This window comes from Narcine bancroftii, chromosome 1 (assembly GCF_036971445.1).
Source record: "Narcine bancroftii isolate sNarBan1 chromosome 1, sNarBan1.hap1, whole genome shotgun sequence".
In the NCBI taxonomy this organism is placed as follows: domain Eukaryota; kingdom Metazoa; phylum Chordata; class Chondrichthyes; order Torpediniformes; family Narcinidae; genus Narcine; species Narcine bancroftii.
Window position 1 is genome coordinate 486,240,943 of NC_091469.1, and position 16,168 is coordinate 486,257,110.

General features: G+C 42.4%; 1 protein-coding gene across 2 annotated transcripts in view; it reads right to left on the bottom strand.

Moving 5' to 3' along the window:
• The window catches only part of cyldl (cylindromatosis (turban tumor syndrome), like), a 63,649-nt gene that overhangs the window by 10,704 nt on the left and 36,777 nt on the right, over positions 1 to 16,168 (bottom strand). For both annotated transcript variants that reach the window (XM_069914955.1, XM_069914956.1), the window contains exons 10-11: positions 15,411 to 15,477; positions 1,057 to 1,189 (exon numbers count right to left, since the gene is read on the bottom strand). In XM_069914955.1, the coding sequence (XP_069771056.1) occupies positions 1,057 to 1,189; positions 15,411 to 15,477 (200 nt within the window). The remainder of the gene's footprint in view (positions 1 to 1,056; positions 1,190 to 15,410; positions 15,478 to 16,168) is intronic.

The following is a 16,168-nucleotide window of genomic DNA, read 5'->3' on the forward strand; positions in this document are numbered from 1 at the left end:
AAATACCTGCCTGGCTGGCGGTGAGAGGAGCCCTCCCAGTGAGATCTTTCCTGCACAACCGGAACACCACCCACAATGCACATTGTCCCCGAGATGACTGTGGTGGAGTGGAGGCAGTCGCCCACCTCTTTGCAGAACGCAGATTCGCTCAGAGTGTGTGGAGAAGGATGCGAGGGTTCATGTCCCGGTTCATCCCCAACAGCAGCGTGTCACAGGACTCTTTGATCTATGGGCAGTTCCCAGGAAATATACAGAGTCAAGACATCCAGAACTGCTGGAAGACCTTGAACTCGGTGAAAGATGTCCTTTGGTCTGCCCGAAACCTGTTGGCCTTTCAGCACACAGAGGTGTTGGTGGGGGAATGCTTCCGACTGGCAAATTCCAGGCTGACGGACACATAGAAGCTGGGTGCAGCCAGCACGAGGGTGCTGTGGGGAAGGACCACAGTCACTGGGCTTTGAGGAGCTGAGACCAAGGAGGAAAACACCAAATGGGAAGTAACGACAAGGTGACACAATGGTGGGAATGTTCACAAGACCGAGGAACAGAAGCAGACCATTAGACCCATCGAGTCTGTTCTGTAAATCTACACGAAGCTACTTTACACTAGTTCCAATTTCCAGCCTTTTCCCCATATCCCTTGATGCCCTCACTAATGAGATACTTGTCTATTTCTTGTTTAAATACTCCCAATGATCTGGCCTCCACTGCTGTATGCGGCAATGAGTTCAACAGATCCACGAACCTCTGGCTAAAGAAGTTCTTCCTAATCTCTATTTTAAATGAAATGAATGTAACAGTGTTCAGTGATGGATACAGGACTATGGGTGGGTAGAGACTGAATGGTTTAACCTTTGTAAATATCAGTGGATAACAAATTTTTTCAAAAGGTTTGCTTCGGGGAAAAAAAAATGGGGATTATGATAAAGATCTTCAAGCTGAACACAAAGGTTAAAAAAATTAACCTCTCCTCATCCTCCTTGAGGTAGCCTGAACAAGGCCTGTTGAGAGCAGGTGGGTGAAGGGGAGTGGGGTTTCCCCGGCGAGGTCACTCACCTCTGTCAGCTTGAGGTGGCTACAGTGGAAGGACTGTTCCACCAGCTGCTGTACGGTCGGCACAACTAGCTGGCCATCCTCCTCGATGAATATCTGGTGGCAGTAGCATTCCTGCACCTTGTGCCCTTCTGACCTGCAGGGCAAGAGTTCGACAGGTTACTCCCACCACAGGCCAGGCGACTGCAGCCTGCAGCGCTGATGGGCACGGCATCAACTCACTGGGGATGCCGCAGTCCCCTGTCGAAGCACCTTAAAGTTATACAATTGGAGAAAAATTACTGCTCACAAGGAGATCATTCAGCCCATTATGGGCAGCATGGTTAGCACAAAGTTATTAAAGCCCCAGCGACCTGGATTCGAATCCCGTGCTACCTGTACATTCTGCCCGTGTCTGTGTGGGTTTCCTCCCACCCTTCAACATGAATGGAGTTTATAGGTTAATTGGGGTATTTGGCACTTGAGTCGGAAGGGCCTGTTATCATGCTGTATGTCGAAACTTAAACTGCCAGCAGATGAAGAAAATTAAGCTGGTGCGGGACCGCTTACCCAAGACTGTGAGGGTGGTGAACACAACTCAAACCCCCCCCCCATCGAGTCCATCTATAACTCCTACTGCCCAATGTTTTAAAAGCCTCGTCCCACCCAGGCCACACTCTCTACACCCCCTCCTGTCAAAAACTCAAAATCACACACTGCCAGATTCAAGGACAGTTTCTTTCCTGCTGTTATCGGGCTCCTGAATGAACCCCATAAATAACATTCCCTTTGTTCTGTCCTAACAGATTTCTCTCTCTCTCTCTAATTCAGCAATCTGTACTTGCTGTATCATGTATGGGATGTCTTGCTAGATTGCTCTCCAAACAAACTTTCTCTCAACACCTTGGTGCATGTGGCAGTAAACTTGAACTTTGAAGGAGCTCTCCAGCAGAATCCCACCTTCCACCATTGTGTCTGGTAACGTTACAGACATAATGTTCCAAGGTCCCAGCTCCCCAGGCCCCTCAACTCTTCCTCCGCTACATCGATGACTGTTTTGGTGCTGCCTCATGTGCCCATGATGAGCTCATTGACTTCATCCACTTTGCTGCCAACTTCCACCCTCACCTCAAATTCACTTGGTCCACCTCCAGAAACCCTCTCCCTTTCCTCGATCTGTCTCCATCTCGGGAGATAAGTCTCGGCAGACATCTTCTACAAACCCACTAATTTTACAGCTACCTTGACGACACCTCTTCCCACCCTGTAAGCATTCCATTCCTCAATTCCTCCATCTCCGTCACATCTGCACCCAGGATGAGGACTTCCATTCCAGATCATCAGAGATATCCTCCTTCTTTCCCTCCACCACCATCAACTCGCCAGTCACCCGCATATCCTCCATTACCTGCACATCTGCCCTGGCCCCCCTCTGTCCTCACGTGCAACAAGGACAGGATTCCCCTTGTCCTCACCTACCATCCTACCAGTGTCCCCATCCAACACGTCCTCCTCTGACATTTTTGCCACCTACTTCAAGATCCCACCACGAGACAAATATTCCCTTCTTCTCCCCTCTGCTTTCTGCAGGGACCACTCCCTCCATAACTCCTCACCAATTGTCCCCTTGGGACCTACCCATGTGACCGCAGGAGATGCTCCACTTGCGTCTACATCTCTTCCCTCACCACCATTCGGGGCCCCAAACAGACCTTCCAAGTGAAGCAACATTTCACTTGTGTATCCGCAGGACTCCTGTTGTGGTCTCCTCTATATCAGAGAGACTGGACGCAGATTGGGAGGTCACTTTGTTGAGCACCTCAGCTCTGTCCACCACAATAGCATGGATTTCCCAGTGGCCACCTATTTCTATTCTCCATCCCTTTCCCTTGTTGGCAAGTCTATCCATGGTCTCATGTACTGTCAGATTGAAACCACCCGCAAATTGGAGGAACAACACGTCATCTTTCAACTGGGCGCCCTCCAACCGGATGGCATTAACATCGATTTCTCTGGCTTTCGTTAAAACCCTACTCATGCCCTTCTACCCCCATCGCCTTCCCCCAGCTCTGTCTCTCTCCCTTTTCCCTCTGTCTCCTTTCACACAAACATGATAAATTCTTACCTCGTCCCTTATCCTAACCAATTAACACCTTTTGTTGGCCTGGATCCTCCCCCGGGTGGCACCGTCTGAATTCTGAGATGTTCTGAGATTTCCTGCTTCTGGCTGATCCTGTTTATTCCTTGAAGAAGGGCGCAGGCCCAAAACGTCGGCCATAGATCTTTGCTTTTTATGGTCACTGAAAAGACCGGCTGAGTTTCTCCAGCATTTTGGTGAGTTTTTACCATAGATACACATCCCAGTTTTACCTGCAGTACAACCCTCCATACCCTTCGAGGCAGTGGGTTCCAGATCTCCAGCACTCTCTGGGTGAAAAACTATGGTACTATAGAACATTACAGCACAGAAGCAGCCCCTTTGGCCCATCTACTCTAGATGGCCCAATTGACCTGCAACCATACCCCTTCCAAACATTTCAAATCTTCTCTTTAATGTCTAAATTGAACCCACATTTACCACCTCCACAGACAGCTCATCCAAACACTCTTACAACTCTCTATGAAGAAATTCCTCCTAATATTTCCCCTGAACTTTTCCCCTTTGACCCTTTCCCCATGTCCTCTCGTTCTTGTCTCACTTGTCCTCAGTGGAAAAAGCCTACTTGCATTTACCCTAACGATAGCCCACATAATTTTAAATACCTCTATCAAATCTCCCCCCAGGGAATAAAGTCCTAACCTATTTAACTTTTCCCTGTAACTCACTTCCTGAAGTCTGGGCAACATCCTAGTAAATCTTCTCTGCATTCTTTCTTTCTTACTGATATCTTTCCTGTAGTTAGGTGACCAAAACTAGATACAATACTCCAAATTTGGCCTCACCAGCATCTTATACAACTTTACCATAACATCCAACTCCTGTGATTTTGATTTATGAAGGCCATTATGCCAAAAGCTCTCTTTATGACCCTATCCACCTGTGACGCCAATTTCAGGGATTAAGTATCTATATTCCCAGGTCCCTCTGTTCTACCATGCTCCTCAGTGCCCGACCATTTACCTTGTATGATTTTCTTGGTTAGTCCTCCCAAAATGAATAAATTCTATCTGCCATTTTGCATCCTGCTTCCAGCTGTTCCAGATCCCTCTGCAAGTTTTGAAAACATTCTTCGCTGTCCAAAACCCCTCCAATTTGAGTGTCATCTGCAAACTTGCTGATCCAATTGACATTATCATTGATAGAGCTGACAAACAACAATGCTCCCAGCACCGATCCCTGAGGCCCACCACTAGTCTCAGCCGTCCATACTGAGAAGCAATCATCCACCACTACTCTTTTGTTTTTCCTGTTCTTTTCTTTGGCTTGGCTTCGCAGACGAAGATTTATGGAGGGGTAATGTCCACGTCAGCTGCAGGCTCGTTTGTAGCTGACAAGTCCAATGCAGGACAGGCAGACACGGTTGCAGCGGTTGCAAGGGAAAATTGGTTGGTTGGGGTTGGGTGTTGGGTTTTTCCTCCTTTGTCTTTTGTCAGTGAGGTGGGCTCTGCATTCTTCTTCAAAGGAGGTTGCTGCCTGCCGAACTGTGAGGCGCCAAGATGCACAGTTTGAGGCGATATCAGCCCACTGGCGATGGTCAATGTGGCAGGCACCAAGAGTTTTCTTTAGGCAGTCCTTGTACCTCTTCTTTGGTGCACCTCTGTTTCGGTGGCCAGTGGAGAGCTCGCCATACAACACGATCTTGGGAAGGGCCAATGTCAAATCCAGTTTACTACCTCTCCTGAACACTGAGAAACTTTACCTTCCTGACTAACCTCCCATGTGAATCTTGTGAAAGGCCTTACTCAAGTCCATGAAGGCAGCATCCACAGCCTTTCCTTCATCAACTTTCCCGGTAACCTCCTCGAAAAGACTTTCCTCCTCTTTCTCTCATCCTTCAGCCCAATTACTTTAAACTCTCAGTTTTTTTTTTATTTTTCCCACCATAAACCACATTAACCATGATACATACTTTTTCCTTTTCAAATATATACAGTGCCATTTTCTCCCCCCCCCTCCCTCCTCCCATCCCACCCTCCCTACCTCCCCCCTCCCGTCCATTTAAAGTACAAAATCTAGGATACATTAAACCAGTCAAACAATGTTGTCATTCAATAAAAATAAACAAGAAATTCCACTGAGTCAATTCTTTTCATTTCCTTCTCCTTTCGTTAATTTAGGTAGTGAATGTCCCCGGTAGGTTTTCTCTATTGTGTTTCATGTAAGGCTCCCATATTTGTTCAAATATTTCAATATTATTTCTTAAACTATATGTTATTTTTTCTAATGGAATACATTTATTCATTTCTATATACCATTGTTGTATTTTCAAATTATCTTCCAATTTCCAGGTTGCTACGGCTAGAGCTATCTTAACAAATCTTTTTTGTGCACCATCCAAATCAATTCCAAATTCTTTGTTTTTTATGTTACTTAGGAGGAAGATCTCTGGATTCTTTGGTATATTGTTTTCTGTAATTTTATTTAATATTTGGTTTAGATCTTCCCAAAATTTTTCTACTTTCTCACATGTCCAGATTGCATGAATTGTTGTTCCCATTTCTTTTTTACATCGAAAACATCTATCAGATACTGTTGGGTCCCATTTATATAACTTTTGAGGTGTAATGTATAGCCTGTGTATCCAGTTATATTGTATCATACGTAACCTCGTATTTATTGTATTTCTCATCGTTCCAGAACATAACTTCTCCCATGTTTCCTTCTTTATCTTTATATTTAAATCTTGTTCCCATTTTTGTTTAGTTTTACCATTTGTTTCCTCATTCTCCTTTTCTTGCAGTTTAATATACATATTTGTTATAAATCTTTTGATTATCATTGTATCTGTAATCACATATTCAAAGTTACTTCCCTCTGGTAAACTCAGACTGCTTCCCAATTTGTCCTTCAAGTAGGATCTCAATTGGTAATATGCCAGCACTGTATCTTGAGTTATATTGTATTTATCTTTCATTTGTTCAAAGGATAATAATCTATTTCCTGAAAAACAATTTTCTATTCTTTTGATCCCTTTTTTCTCCCATTCTCTAAAGGAAAGGTTATCTATTGTAAAAGGGAGTAACTTATTTTGTGTCAATATTAGTTTTGGTAATTGATAATTTGTTTTATTCCTTTCTACATGAATCTTCTTCCAAATATTGAGTAGATGATGTAATACTGGAGAACTTCTATGTTGTACCAATTTTTCATCCCATTTATATAATATGTGTTCAGGTATCTTTTCCCCTATTTTATCTAATTCTAATCTAGTCCAATCTGGCTTTTCCCTTTGTCATGATAATGAATATGTATGAGATGTACCGGAAGTCACGTGGTATGAGAGAGAGATAAGAACACAAGCAAGAGAACAAAGGAAACGGGAGAATAAAGACCCAGAGAAGTTTACCTGATAAAACTTGTGTTTAATGTTTTATTAACTTCACATTTCGGGCCACAAATGTGACATTGGCGACGAGGATGAAAGAAGCTTGAAGAAAATTAAAGACTAAACAAGGTTACAGAGGATTACAGCCAACTTCAAGGTGATAAGAATTTTCTCTGTGACTCAGTACTTTGGGGCTGGAATATTTCCTCATGGCTGGTGCAGACAGTGACTTTCTAACACATAGTGGAATTGCTCATTTTGACCCGACTGGTAATGCAAGTACTGTAAGTGTGAAGTGGAAAACATGGCTGGAAGAATTTGAATCCTATGCCGACAGTCGTGGCCTCTTTCTAGATACTGGTACGATTGAACAAAAAGCGCAGAGGAGGGCGTTACTTCTTTTCACTGCAGGACCCTCAGTTCGGGAAACATTTAAGACACTTTTGAATACTGGAAGAAAGGATGAGTACCGGAAAGCGGTAGATGCATTAAATGCACACTATGTAGTGACACCGAATGCTACATTTCAATGCCATTTGTTTCGGAGAACGAGACAAGAAGATGGCCAGACAATTGCTCAGTACGTTACGAGACTACGCCAGCTAGCTGTTGGATGTAATTACATGCCAGCTGATTTGGACAACCAATTATTGGATCAAGTCGTACAGCACTGTAGATCAGATAAACTCAGAAGACGTCTACTGGAAAGAGGGAGTGAGTTGGAACTCACCGATGCTTTAACCATTGCTGCTGCATTAGAGGCTGTTGAAGGGCAATTTCATACCATGACCCTGAAAGATAACTCAAGCCAGGAAATTAAGAGGCTCTCACATCGCCATAACCAGCCAAGATATACGTCGACACAGGACGTGGAGTGTTATCGATGTGGAAACCGAGGTCACTTTGGAAAAGACCCATATTGCCCGGCCAAAGGCAAAGTTTGCAGAAAGTGTGGAGGTAAGGACCACTTTGCAAAGAAGTGCAAAAGCAAGTCCAATGCAGACCAGAAGAGGAAGAGTACAACTTCCAAAGGCAAAGCCTGGAGGAAAAGAAAGTATCCTGGAAAGAAAGATACCATTCGCCAGATAGACAGTGACGATGATGATACCCAGGAGGGACAGAGTTGTTACCAATTTACGTTGAATGAAGTACATCATGAGAAGGTCCCAGTGATCATTGGTGGAGTGACAGTTCAGGTCATTGTAGACACAGGCAGTGACAGTAATGTGATTGATCGACATTTATGGGAGAAGTTGAAAAGGAAAAAGATCATCTGTACCTCAAAGAAGTGTTCCAAGAAACTGTATCCATACACAGCAACCAAGCCATTGCAGACCATTGGATGTTTTACTGCAACTGTTGAAGCTGGAGATAAGTACACCGAAGCAGAGTTTATGGTCATAGAAGAGAGGGGAGAACCATTGCTGAGTAGAAGCACAGCGCAAGACCTGGCAATACTTCATATTGGAGCTTGTGTCAATTCAATTCAGTCATACGAGGATATGAAGCAAGAATTCCCCGCAGTCTTCCAAGGAGTAGGAAAGCTGAAAGGTCGACAATTGAAGCTAGCGGTAGATGAAACGGTCAAACCCAAGGCACAACCAATGCGCCGAACTCCGTTTGGACTTCGTGGGAAAGTTGAAGCCAAAATTAAAGAATTGATCGAACGAGACATTATTGAACCGGTTGAACATTCGACACAATGGGTCAGCCCAGTAGTGATTGTGCCCAAACCAAAGGGTCACATAAGTCTATGTGTTGACATGAGAATGGCCAATGAAGCTATAATTAGAGAACGACACCCTATACCAACAGTGGAGGAAATACTTCAAGAACTAACTACCAGCAAGGTATTCTCAAAAATTGATCTGAAATGGGGCTATCATCAATTAGAGCTGGATCCAGGTTCCCGAGATGTAACAACATTTGTGACTCACTGTGGATTGTATCGTTACAAGAGACTATCATTTGGAATTAATGCAGTTTCGGAGATCTATCAGTATGAAATCCATCGAGTGATTCAAGGCATTCCTGGAGTTGCCAACATTTCTGACGACATCATAGTCCAGGCACCAACGAAGGAAGAGCATGACAAACGGTTGAGGCGTGTACTATCTAGACTACAGGAGGCAGGCCTTACCGTGAATGGAAACAAGTGCCAGTTCGGTGTGTCAGAAATGGACTTCATGGGACACAGACTTACACGGGAAGGACTAAACCCTGCAGAGGCCAAGGTGAAAGCTATTGCAGAGGCACGTGCACCTCAGAACGCAACAGAGGTGAGGAGTTTCCTGGGATTGGTCAATTTTTGTGCAAAGTTCATTCCTAATTTCGCTACAGTGGCAGAACCACTAAGGAAACTAACCAGGAAAGGTGTACCATTTCATTTTGGATCTGAGCAGAAGAAAGCGTTCACAGCGCTGAAGCAAAGCCTGACAGATGCAAAAACTCTTGGATATTACGATCCGGCGGCATCAACCAAAGTCATAGCGGATGCCAGCCCGGTTGGTTTAGGAGCCGTGTTGGTCCAGATGCATGATGGAGGACCAAGAATCATTGCCTATGCCAGCAGATCGTTATCAGATGTGGAAAGAAGATACTTTCAGACAGAGAAAGAAGCACTTGGACTTGTATGGGCCTGTGAGAGGTTCCATGCATATTTATATGGCATTGAATTTGAACTCATCACAGATCATAAGCTATTAGAGGTGATCTATGCACCTAGATCCAAACCATGTGCCAGAATAGAGAGATGGGTACTCAGACTACAACCCTACAAATATAAAGTAATCCACATTGCAGGGAAAGCAAACATTGCAGATCCGCTGTCCAGATTGGTGAAGGATGGATGTCCACAATCCAAGTCAGAATTGGGAACAGAAACAGAGAGCTTTGTACGCTTCGTAGCTATTCAGGCGACACCGAAAGCTGTGACTACGAAGGAAGTCGAGAGAGAATCCGAACGTGATCCAGAACTCATGGAAGTAAGAGAATGCATACAGAGTGGACAATGGGACAAGTGTAATCACAAGGCTTACATTCCCATTAGAGACGAACTTTGTTGCATCGGACAGTGTGTATTAAGAGGTTGCAGATTGGTGATACCACAAAGATTGAGACCGAAGATCGTATCCTTAGCACATGAAGGACACCTAGGTATTGTTGGTACCAAGCAAAGCCTCAGGACCAAGGTATGGTGGCCAGGTTGTGATAAAGACGCAGAGAAATTTGTTAAAACTTGTCACGGATGTCAAATCATAAGTAGGAGTAATCCGCCAGAACCGATCCGGAGTACGCAACTTCCGACAGGACCATGGATCGACGTAGCTGTTGATTTTCTTGGACCTTTACCGACGGGTGAATCAATTATGGTAGTGATAGATTACTACAGCAGATACTATGCGTACGTGGTGTTGAAGTCCACAACCACTGAAAAAACAATACAAGCATTAGCAGAGATATTCGCAAGATATGGATTACCTGTTACATTATACTCTGACAATGGTCCACAATTCATTTCAGAGACATTTGCGGAATACATGAGGACCACAGGTATCCACCATCATAAAGTAACCCCGAAATGGCCGCAAGCCAATGGAGAAGTAGAGAGACAAAATCAGTCCATTGAAAAACGATTGAGGATTGCACACGCAGAAGGACAAAATTGGCGAGAAGCATTGCTATCTTATGTGGCTGTCTATTGAGCAACGCCTCATGCAACCACTGGAAAAAGTCCTGCAGAAGCATTTTTTGGGAGAAAAATCCGCACAAAAATGCCAGAAATAAAGGAAATCCGAGACAACCAGGAGATGAGGGACCACGATGCTGAAAAGAAAGGTGCAGCAAAGCTGTACACAGATTCGAAACGTGGAGCCAAGTACTCAGACATCATGCCAGGAGATAATGTTCTAGTGAGGCATGAAACTGGTGGTAAGCTAGACACACCTTATTACCATCAACCCTATACTGTCGTATCCAGAAGTGGCAGTATGGTGACAGTCAAGTCTCCGACTGGAGTCCTGTATAAGAGAAATGTCTCAGGTGTAAAAAGGTACCAGTCCAGAGATACATCGAGCAAAGAGGTTGAAAGGCCAATACGAGATGCTGAAACTGAGAGACCTGATGATGTTCCAGAGGCAGTTACCAGCACTCCCGATGAAGTGACTAGAGCGCCAGAAACACTCGAAGCCGTGGTGAGCAGTATTTCCGACGCTGAGAGTGAACAACCGAGAAGCGACGACAATATCGCAGGCAGGCCGAAATGAAACCGGAAAGTGCCCAAACGATACGAAGACTTTGTGCCATAGTTTTAATAAGAACTTTGGGACAGTATTTAATCTTATATCATAAAGTGCATGTATGAGTGCTGTAGGAAGTAAACTTTATGTAGTTGAGTTATAGTATTACCATTAGTTACGATGTTTGTATGTTTCCGAGGGATATTGATAAGTGAAGGTAAAGTTTATTTCTGATTAAAGGACGGATGTCATGATAATGAATATGTATGAGATGTACCGGAAGTCACGTGGTATGAGAGAGAGATAAGAACACAAGCAAGAGAACAAAGGAAACGGGAGAATAAAGACCCAGAGAAGTTTACCTGATAAAACTTGTGTTTAATGTTTTATTAACTTCACATTTCGGGCCACAAATGTGACACCCTTGTTTGATAAAAATCTGATAGGTATCTTAATTGTGCGGCTCTATAATAATTTTTAAAGTTTGGCAGTTGTAAGCCTCCTTGTTTATACCATTCTGTTAATTTATCTAGTGCTATCCTCTGTTTCCCCCCTTTCCATAAAAATTTCCTTATTATTTTCTTTTACTCCTTGAAGAATTTCTCTGTCAAGTGTATTGGCAATGCCTGAAATAGGTATAATATCCTTGGGAAAATGTTCATTTTAATACAGTTTATCCTTCCTATTAGTGTTATTGGTAAATCTTTCCAATGCTCTAAATCGTCCTGTAATTTTTTCATTAGTGGATAATAATTGAGTTTATATAGTTGGCCGAGATTTTTATTTATTTGTATACCTAGGTATCTTTTGGTAATTTTTTTATTATCTCTTGTATTTCTACTAATTCAAATGGTTCTGTTAATTTATTTTGTTCCTCTATTTGTAGTTTTGGTAGTTCAATTTTAGTTAGAAATTCATCTATTTTCCCTTCTTTCCATTCGTTTTCAGTTTGGTATAATTGTTCATAGAATTCTCTAAAGTTTTCCTTGATCTCCTTTGGATTATATGTGATTTGTTTGTCTTTTTTCCTTGATGCCAATACCATTTTCTTAGCTTGTTCTGTCTTAAGCTGCCATGCTAGGATTTTGTGCGTTTTTTCACCCAGTTCATAATATTTCTGTTTTGTCTTCATTATATTCTTCTCCACCTTATATGTTTGTAGTGTTTCATATTTTATTTTTTTATCTGCCAATTCTCTTCTTTTAGTTGTATCTTCCTTCATTGCTAATTCTTTTTCTATATTTACTATTTCCCTTTCCAACTGCTCTGTTTCCTGATTATAGTCCTTCTTCATCTTGGTTACATAACTTATTATTTGCCCTCTGATGAACGCTTTCATTGCGTCCCATAGTATAAACTTATCTTTCACTGATTCCGTATTTATTTCAAAGTACATTTTAATTTGTCTTTCAATGAATTCTCTAAAATCCTGCCTTTTAAGTAGCATGGAGTTTAATCTCCATCTATACATTCTTGGAGGGATGTCCTCTAACTCTATTGTCAATATCAAGGGTGAATGATCCGATAATATTCTAGCTTTATATTCTGGTTTTTTTACTCTATCTTGCATACGAGCTGATAACAAAAATAGGTCTATTCTTGAGTATGTTTTATGTCTAGCCGAGTAATATGAATACTCCTTTTCATTTGGGTGTTGTTTCCTCCATATATCCAAAAGTTGCATTTCTTCCATCAATTTAATTATAAATTTGGTTACTTTGTTCTTTCTGTTAATTTTTTTCCCAGTTTTGTCCATATTTGAATCCAAATTCAGGTTGAAATCCCCTCCTATTAATATGTTCCCTTGCGTATTTGCTATCTTCAAAAAAATATCTTGCATAAACTTTTGATCTTCTTCGTTAGGTGAATATACATTGAGTAGATTCCAAAACTCCGAATATATCTGACATTTTATCATTACATATCTACCTGCTGGATCTATTATTTCCTCTTCTATTTTAATTGGCACATTTTTACTAATTAATATAGCTACTCCTCTTGCTTTTGAATTATATGACGCTGCTGTTATGTGTCCTACCCAATCTCTCTTTAATTTCTTGTGCTCCAATTCAGTTAAATGTGTTTCTTGCACAAATGCTATATCAATTTTTTCTTTTTTCAGTAAATTTAGCAGTTTCTTCCTTTTAATTTGGTTATGTATTCCGTTAATATTTAAAGTCATATAGTTCAGCGTAGCCATTTTATACTTTGTTTATCTTCCCTTTCCGTTTCTCCATCATCACCTTTCCTTCTTATCCATTTCTGCTTTCTTGTTTTGAACACTTTATAAGACAACATTTCTAAGACATCAAACATTTTCCTTATTCTCCTATTTAAAACTTATTTAACCCCATTCTCCCCTCCCCCTCCTGAGTTGTCCTTTATCCCTTGTCGGACAACCACATCTCCCCTCTCCATTTGGATTTGCGAATTCACTCGCAAACGTCAGCTGATTTTGCAGTGACTGTAACTCCTCCCCACCCAGCCCCCCCAGAAAAGATTTCAATTTTCATATGTTACAAAGGTCACTCTTTTAATTCCCTCCTTATTCCCTCTATTCCATTTCCCTCCCTTATTAATTCTTGTCTATACTCTATATATTTTCCTCTAAATACGGATACATTCATGTATGCACACTATATATATATACACACACATATACCCCTTTACACACATACATATAGATCGTGGTCATTTTTACTCTTATTACATGTCTTCATCTCTCTGCTTGTTTTGTCGTTGTTCTGCAAATTTCCTTGCTTCCTCTGGATCCGAGAATAGTCTGTTTTGTTGCCCTGGAATAATTATTTTAAGTACCGCTGGGTACCTTAACATAAATTTATATCCTTTTTTCCATAAGATCATTTTCGCTGTATTGAACTCCTTCCTCTTCTTCAGGAGTTCAAAACTTATGTCTGGATAGAAAAAAATTTTTTGACCTTTATATTCCAGTGGCTTTTTGTCCTCTCCTACTTTCTTCATTGCTTTCTCCAATATATTTTCTCTTGTATATCTTAAGAATTTTACTAAAATGGATCTTGGTTTTTGCTGCGGTTGTGGTTTCGGGGCTAAAGTTCTATGTGCCCTCTCTATTTCCATTTCTTCCTGTAATTCTGGTCTTCCCAGGACCCTGGGGATCCAATCTTTTATAAATTCTCTCATATTCTTGCCTTCTTCATCTTCCTTAAGGCCCACTATCTTTATATTATTTCTTCTATTATAGTTTTCTATTATATTTATCTTCTGAGCTAACAGCTCCTGTGCTTCTTTAGCTTTTTTATTAGATTCTTCTAATTTCTCTTTTAAGTCTGTTACTTCCATATCTACAAATGTTTCTCGTTTTTCCATATTTTCCACTCTTTTTGCCAATTCTGATATGGCCACTTCCATTTTATTCATTCTTTCTTCTGCATTCTTAATTCTTCTTTTTATCTCATCAAATTCTTGTAATTGCCATTCTTTCACTAATTCCATATATTCTTTAAAAAAACATACATCCATTGTCTTGCCTTTCTTTTCTTCTTCCACTTCTTTCTGTTCTTCTTCTTCTTCTTCCTCTGGGTTGACCATCTGTTGTTTCCTTGTTTTCTTTTTACCCTCTTCTCTCTTGTTGTCATTATTTTCCATGTTCTGCACCTGCTGCTGTGCTGCAGGTGTCTCTTTCAGCTGTGGAGATCGACTCCGCAGCTGTTCCCCCCTCCCGTCAGTGTTTTTTTTCATGCGCGGTTGCGCACTTTTACTTGGCTATGCGAGCCATTTTTGTAGTCCTGAGCCCGGGACCTCCACTGACCTGTGGGAGCGGGCCTCTCTCTCCATGGCGGGCCTCTTCGGACAGGTAAGGACTTCACCTTCTTCTTCCGATGTCTTTCCTTCTTCTCTTCTTCCCGTTGTTTTTGGTTTTTCTTTCTTCGCTGCCATTTTCTCTACACTTTTACTTTCACTTTGTTTTGGTTTTTAAGTTTGTGCCTTTGCTTTTTCTCTATCTTTTTTTTAACTTTTCTGGAGAGGGATGGAGTTCCCCGACCGGCCACTACTCCATCACGTGACTCCCCCTCTTAAACTCTCAGTTGATGTTTGACAACCCCCCCCCCCCCCCCTTCTCTGTCGAGTTCTCTTGCAATTTTGTGCGCATCTCTTGTCTCCACAATGTTCTGGGTTGGGGGGGGGGTAGGGGTAAAATGCTGACTTGGATATATATTGCTAGTGTTCAGTGTAGCTGGGCCCAAGCTCTGGATCTCCCACACTGCCAGCACCCAGGAAACACCTTCACCAGACAGATGGCAGAGGGTTCAGGAAAGCACCCCACCACCACCTTGTTCAGAGAATGAACTGAAGGCAGTACGGCTGGCATAGCTGTTAGAGTAACGCTGTTACAGCGCCAAATATCAGGATTGGCGTTTGAATCTCACGCTGTTTGTAAGGAGTTTGTATGTTTTCCCCGTACTTGCATGGGTTTTCCCTGAGGGCTCCGGTTTCCTCCCACCGTTCAGAATGTATCGGGAGTTGTTAATTGGGTGTAAATTGGGCGGCACGGACTCGTGGGCCGAAATGGCCTGTGGCCATGCTGCAGGTCTAAATTTAAAATTTTTAATTTAAATTTAAAATTTAGGTCAGGATAAGCACGGTTCGGGGCTCAAACCAATTGCAGACTTACTTCAATTTCAGAAGTGGCTCCAGTCCCAGGACATGTTGCATGATCACATTCAGAAATTCCTCTGGATCTGTAAAGCAGGGATACATCACTCATTACTGAAGGGGGTTGGAAGGGAAGGAGTGGCCTGACATGGAACAGGCCCACAATCCAAACCTTCCCTCCCTTCAGGCAGCACGCTTCGCTTAGCGGTTAGTGCAACACTATTACAGGGCAAGCGATTCCAGTTAGAATCCGGCACTGTCTGTAAAGAGGCTCTACGTTCTCCCTGAGTCTGCGTGTTTTCTTCCGGGGGCTCTGGTTTCCTCCCACCCATCCAAAATGTACGGGATTGTAGGTTAATTGGCAGCATGGGGCTCGTGGCTCGAAATGGTGAGTTACCGGACTGCATGTCTAAATTTTAAAAACCCTCTATTTTACTGACATCCATGTGCCTGTTTTAAATGTCCCTACTGTTCCACCACCACCCCTGACAATGCATTCCAGGCACCCACCAGTCTCCATGTAAAAAAAACTTACCCCTGGCATCTCCCCTAAACTTCCCTCCCCTCACCTTGTACTGATGTCCTCTGGTGTTTGCTATTGTTGCCCTGGGAAGAAAGGAGCTGGCTGCCCACCCTATCTATGCCTCTCAGAATCTTGTAGACCTCCATTAAATCACCTCTTCTCCTTCTTGGCTCCAAAAGGGAAAAGCCCCAGCTCTGTTAGCCTTGGTGTATTAGACGATACGATCCCTTTACTGTCATTTAAAATCAGACTGT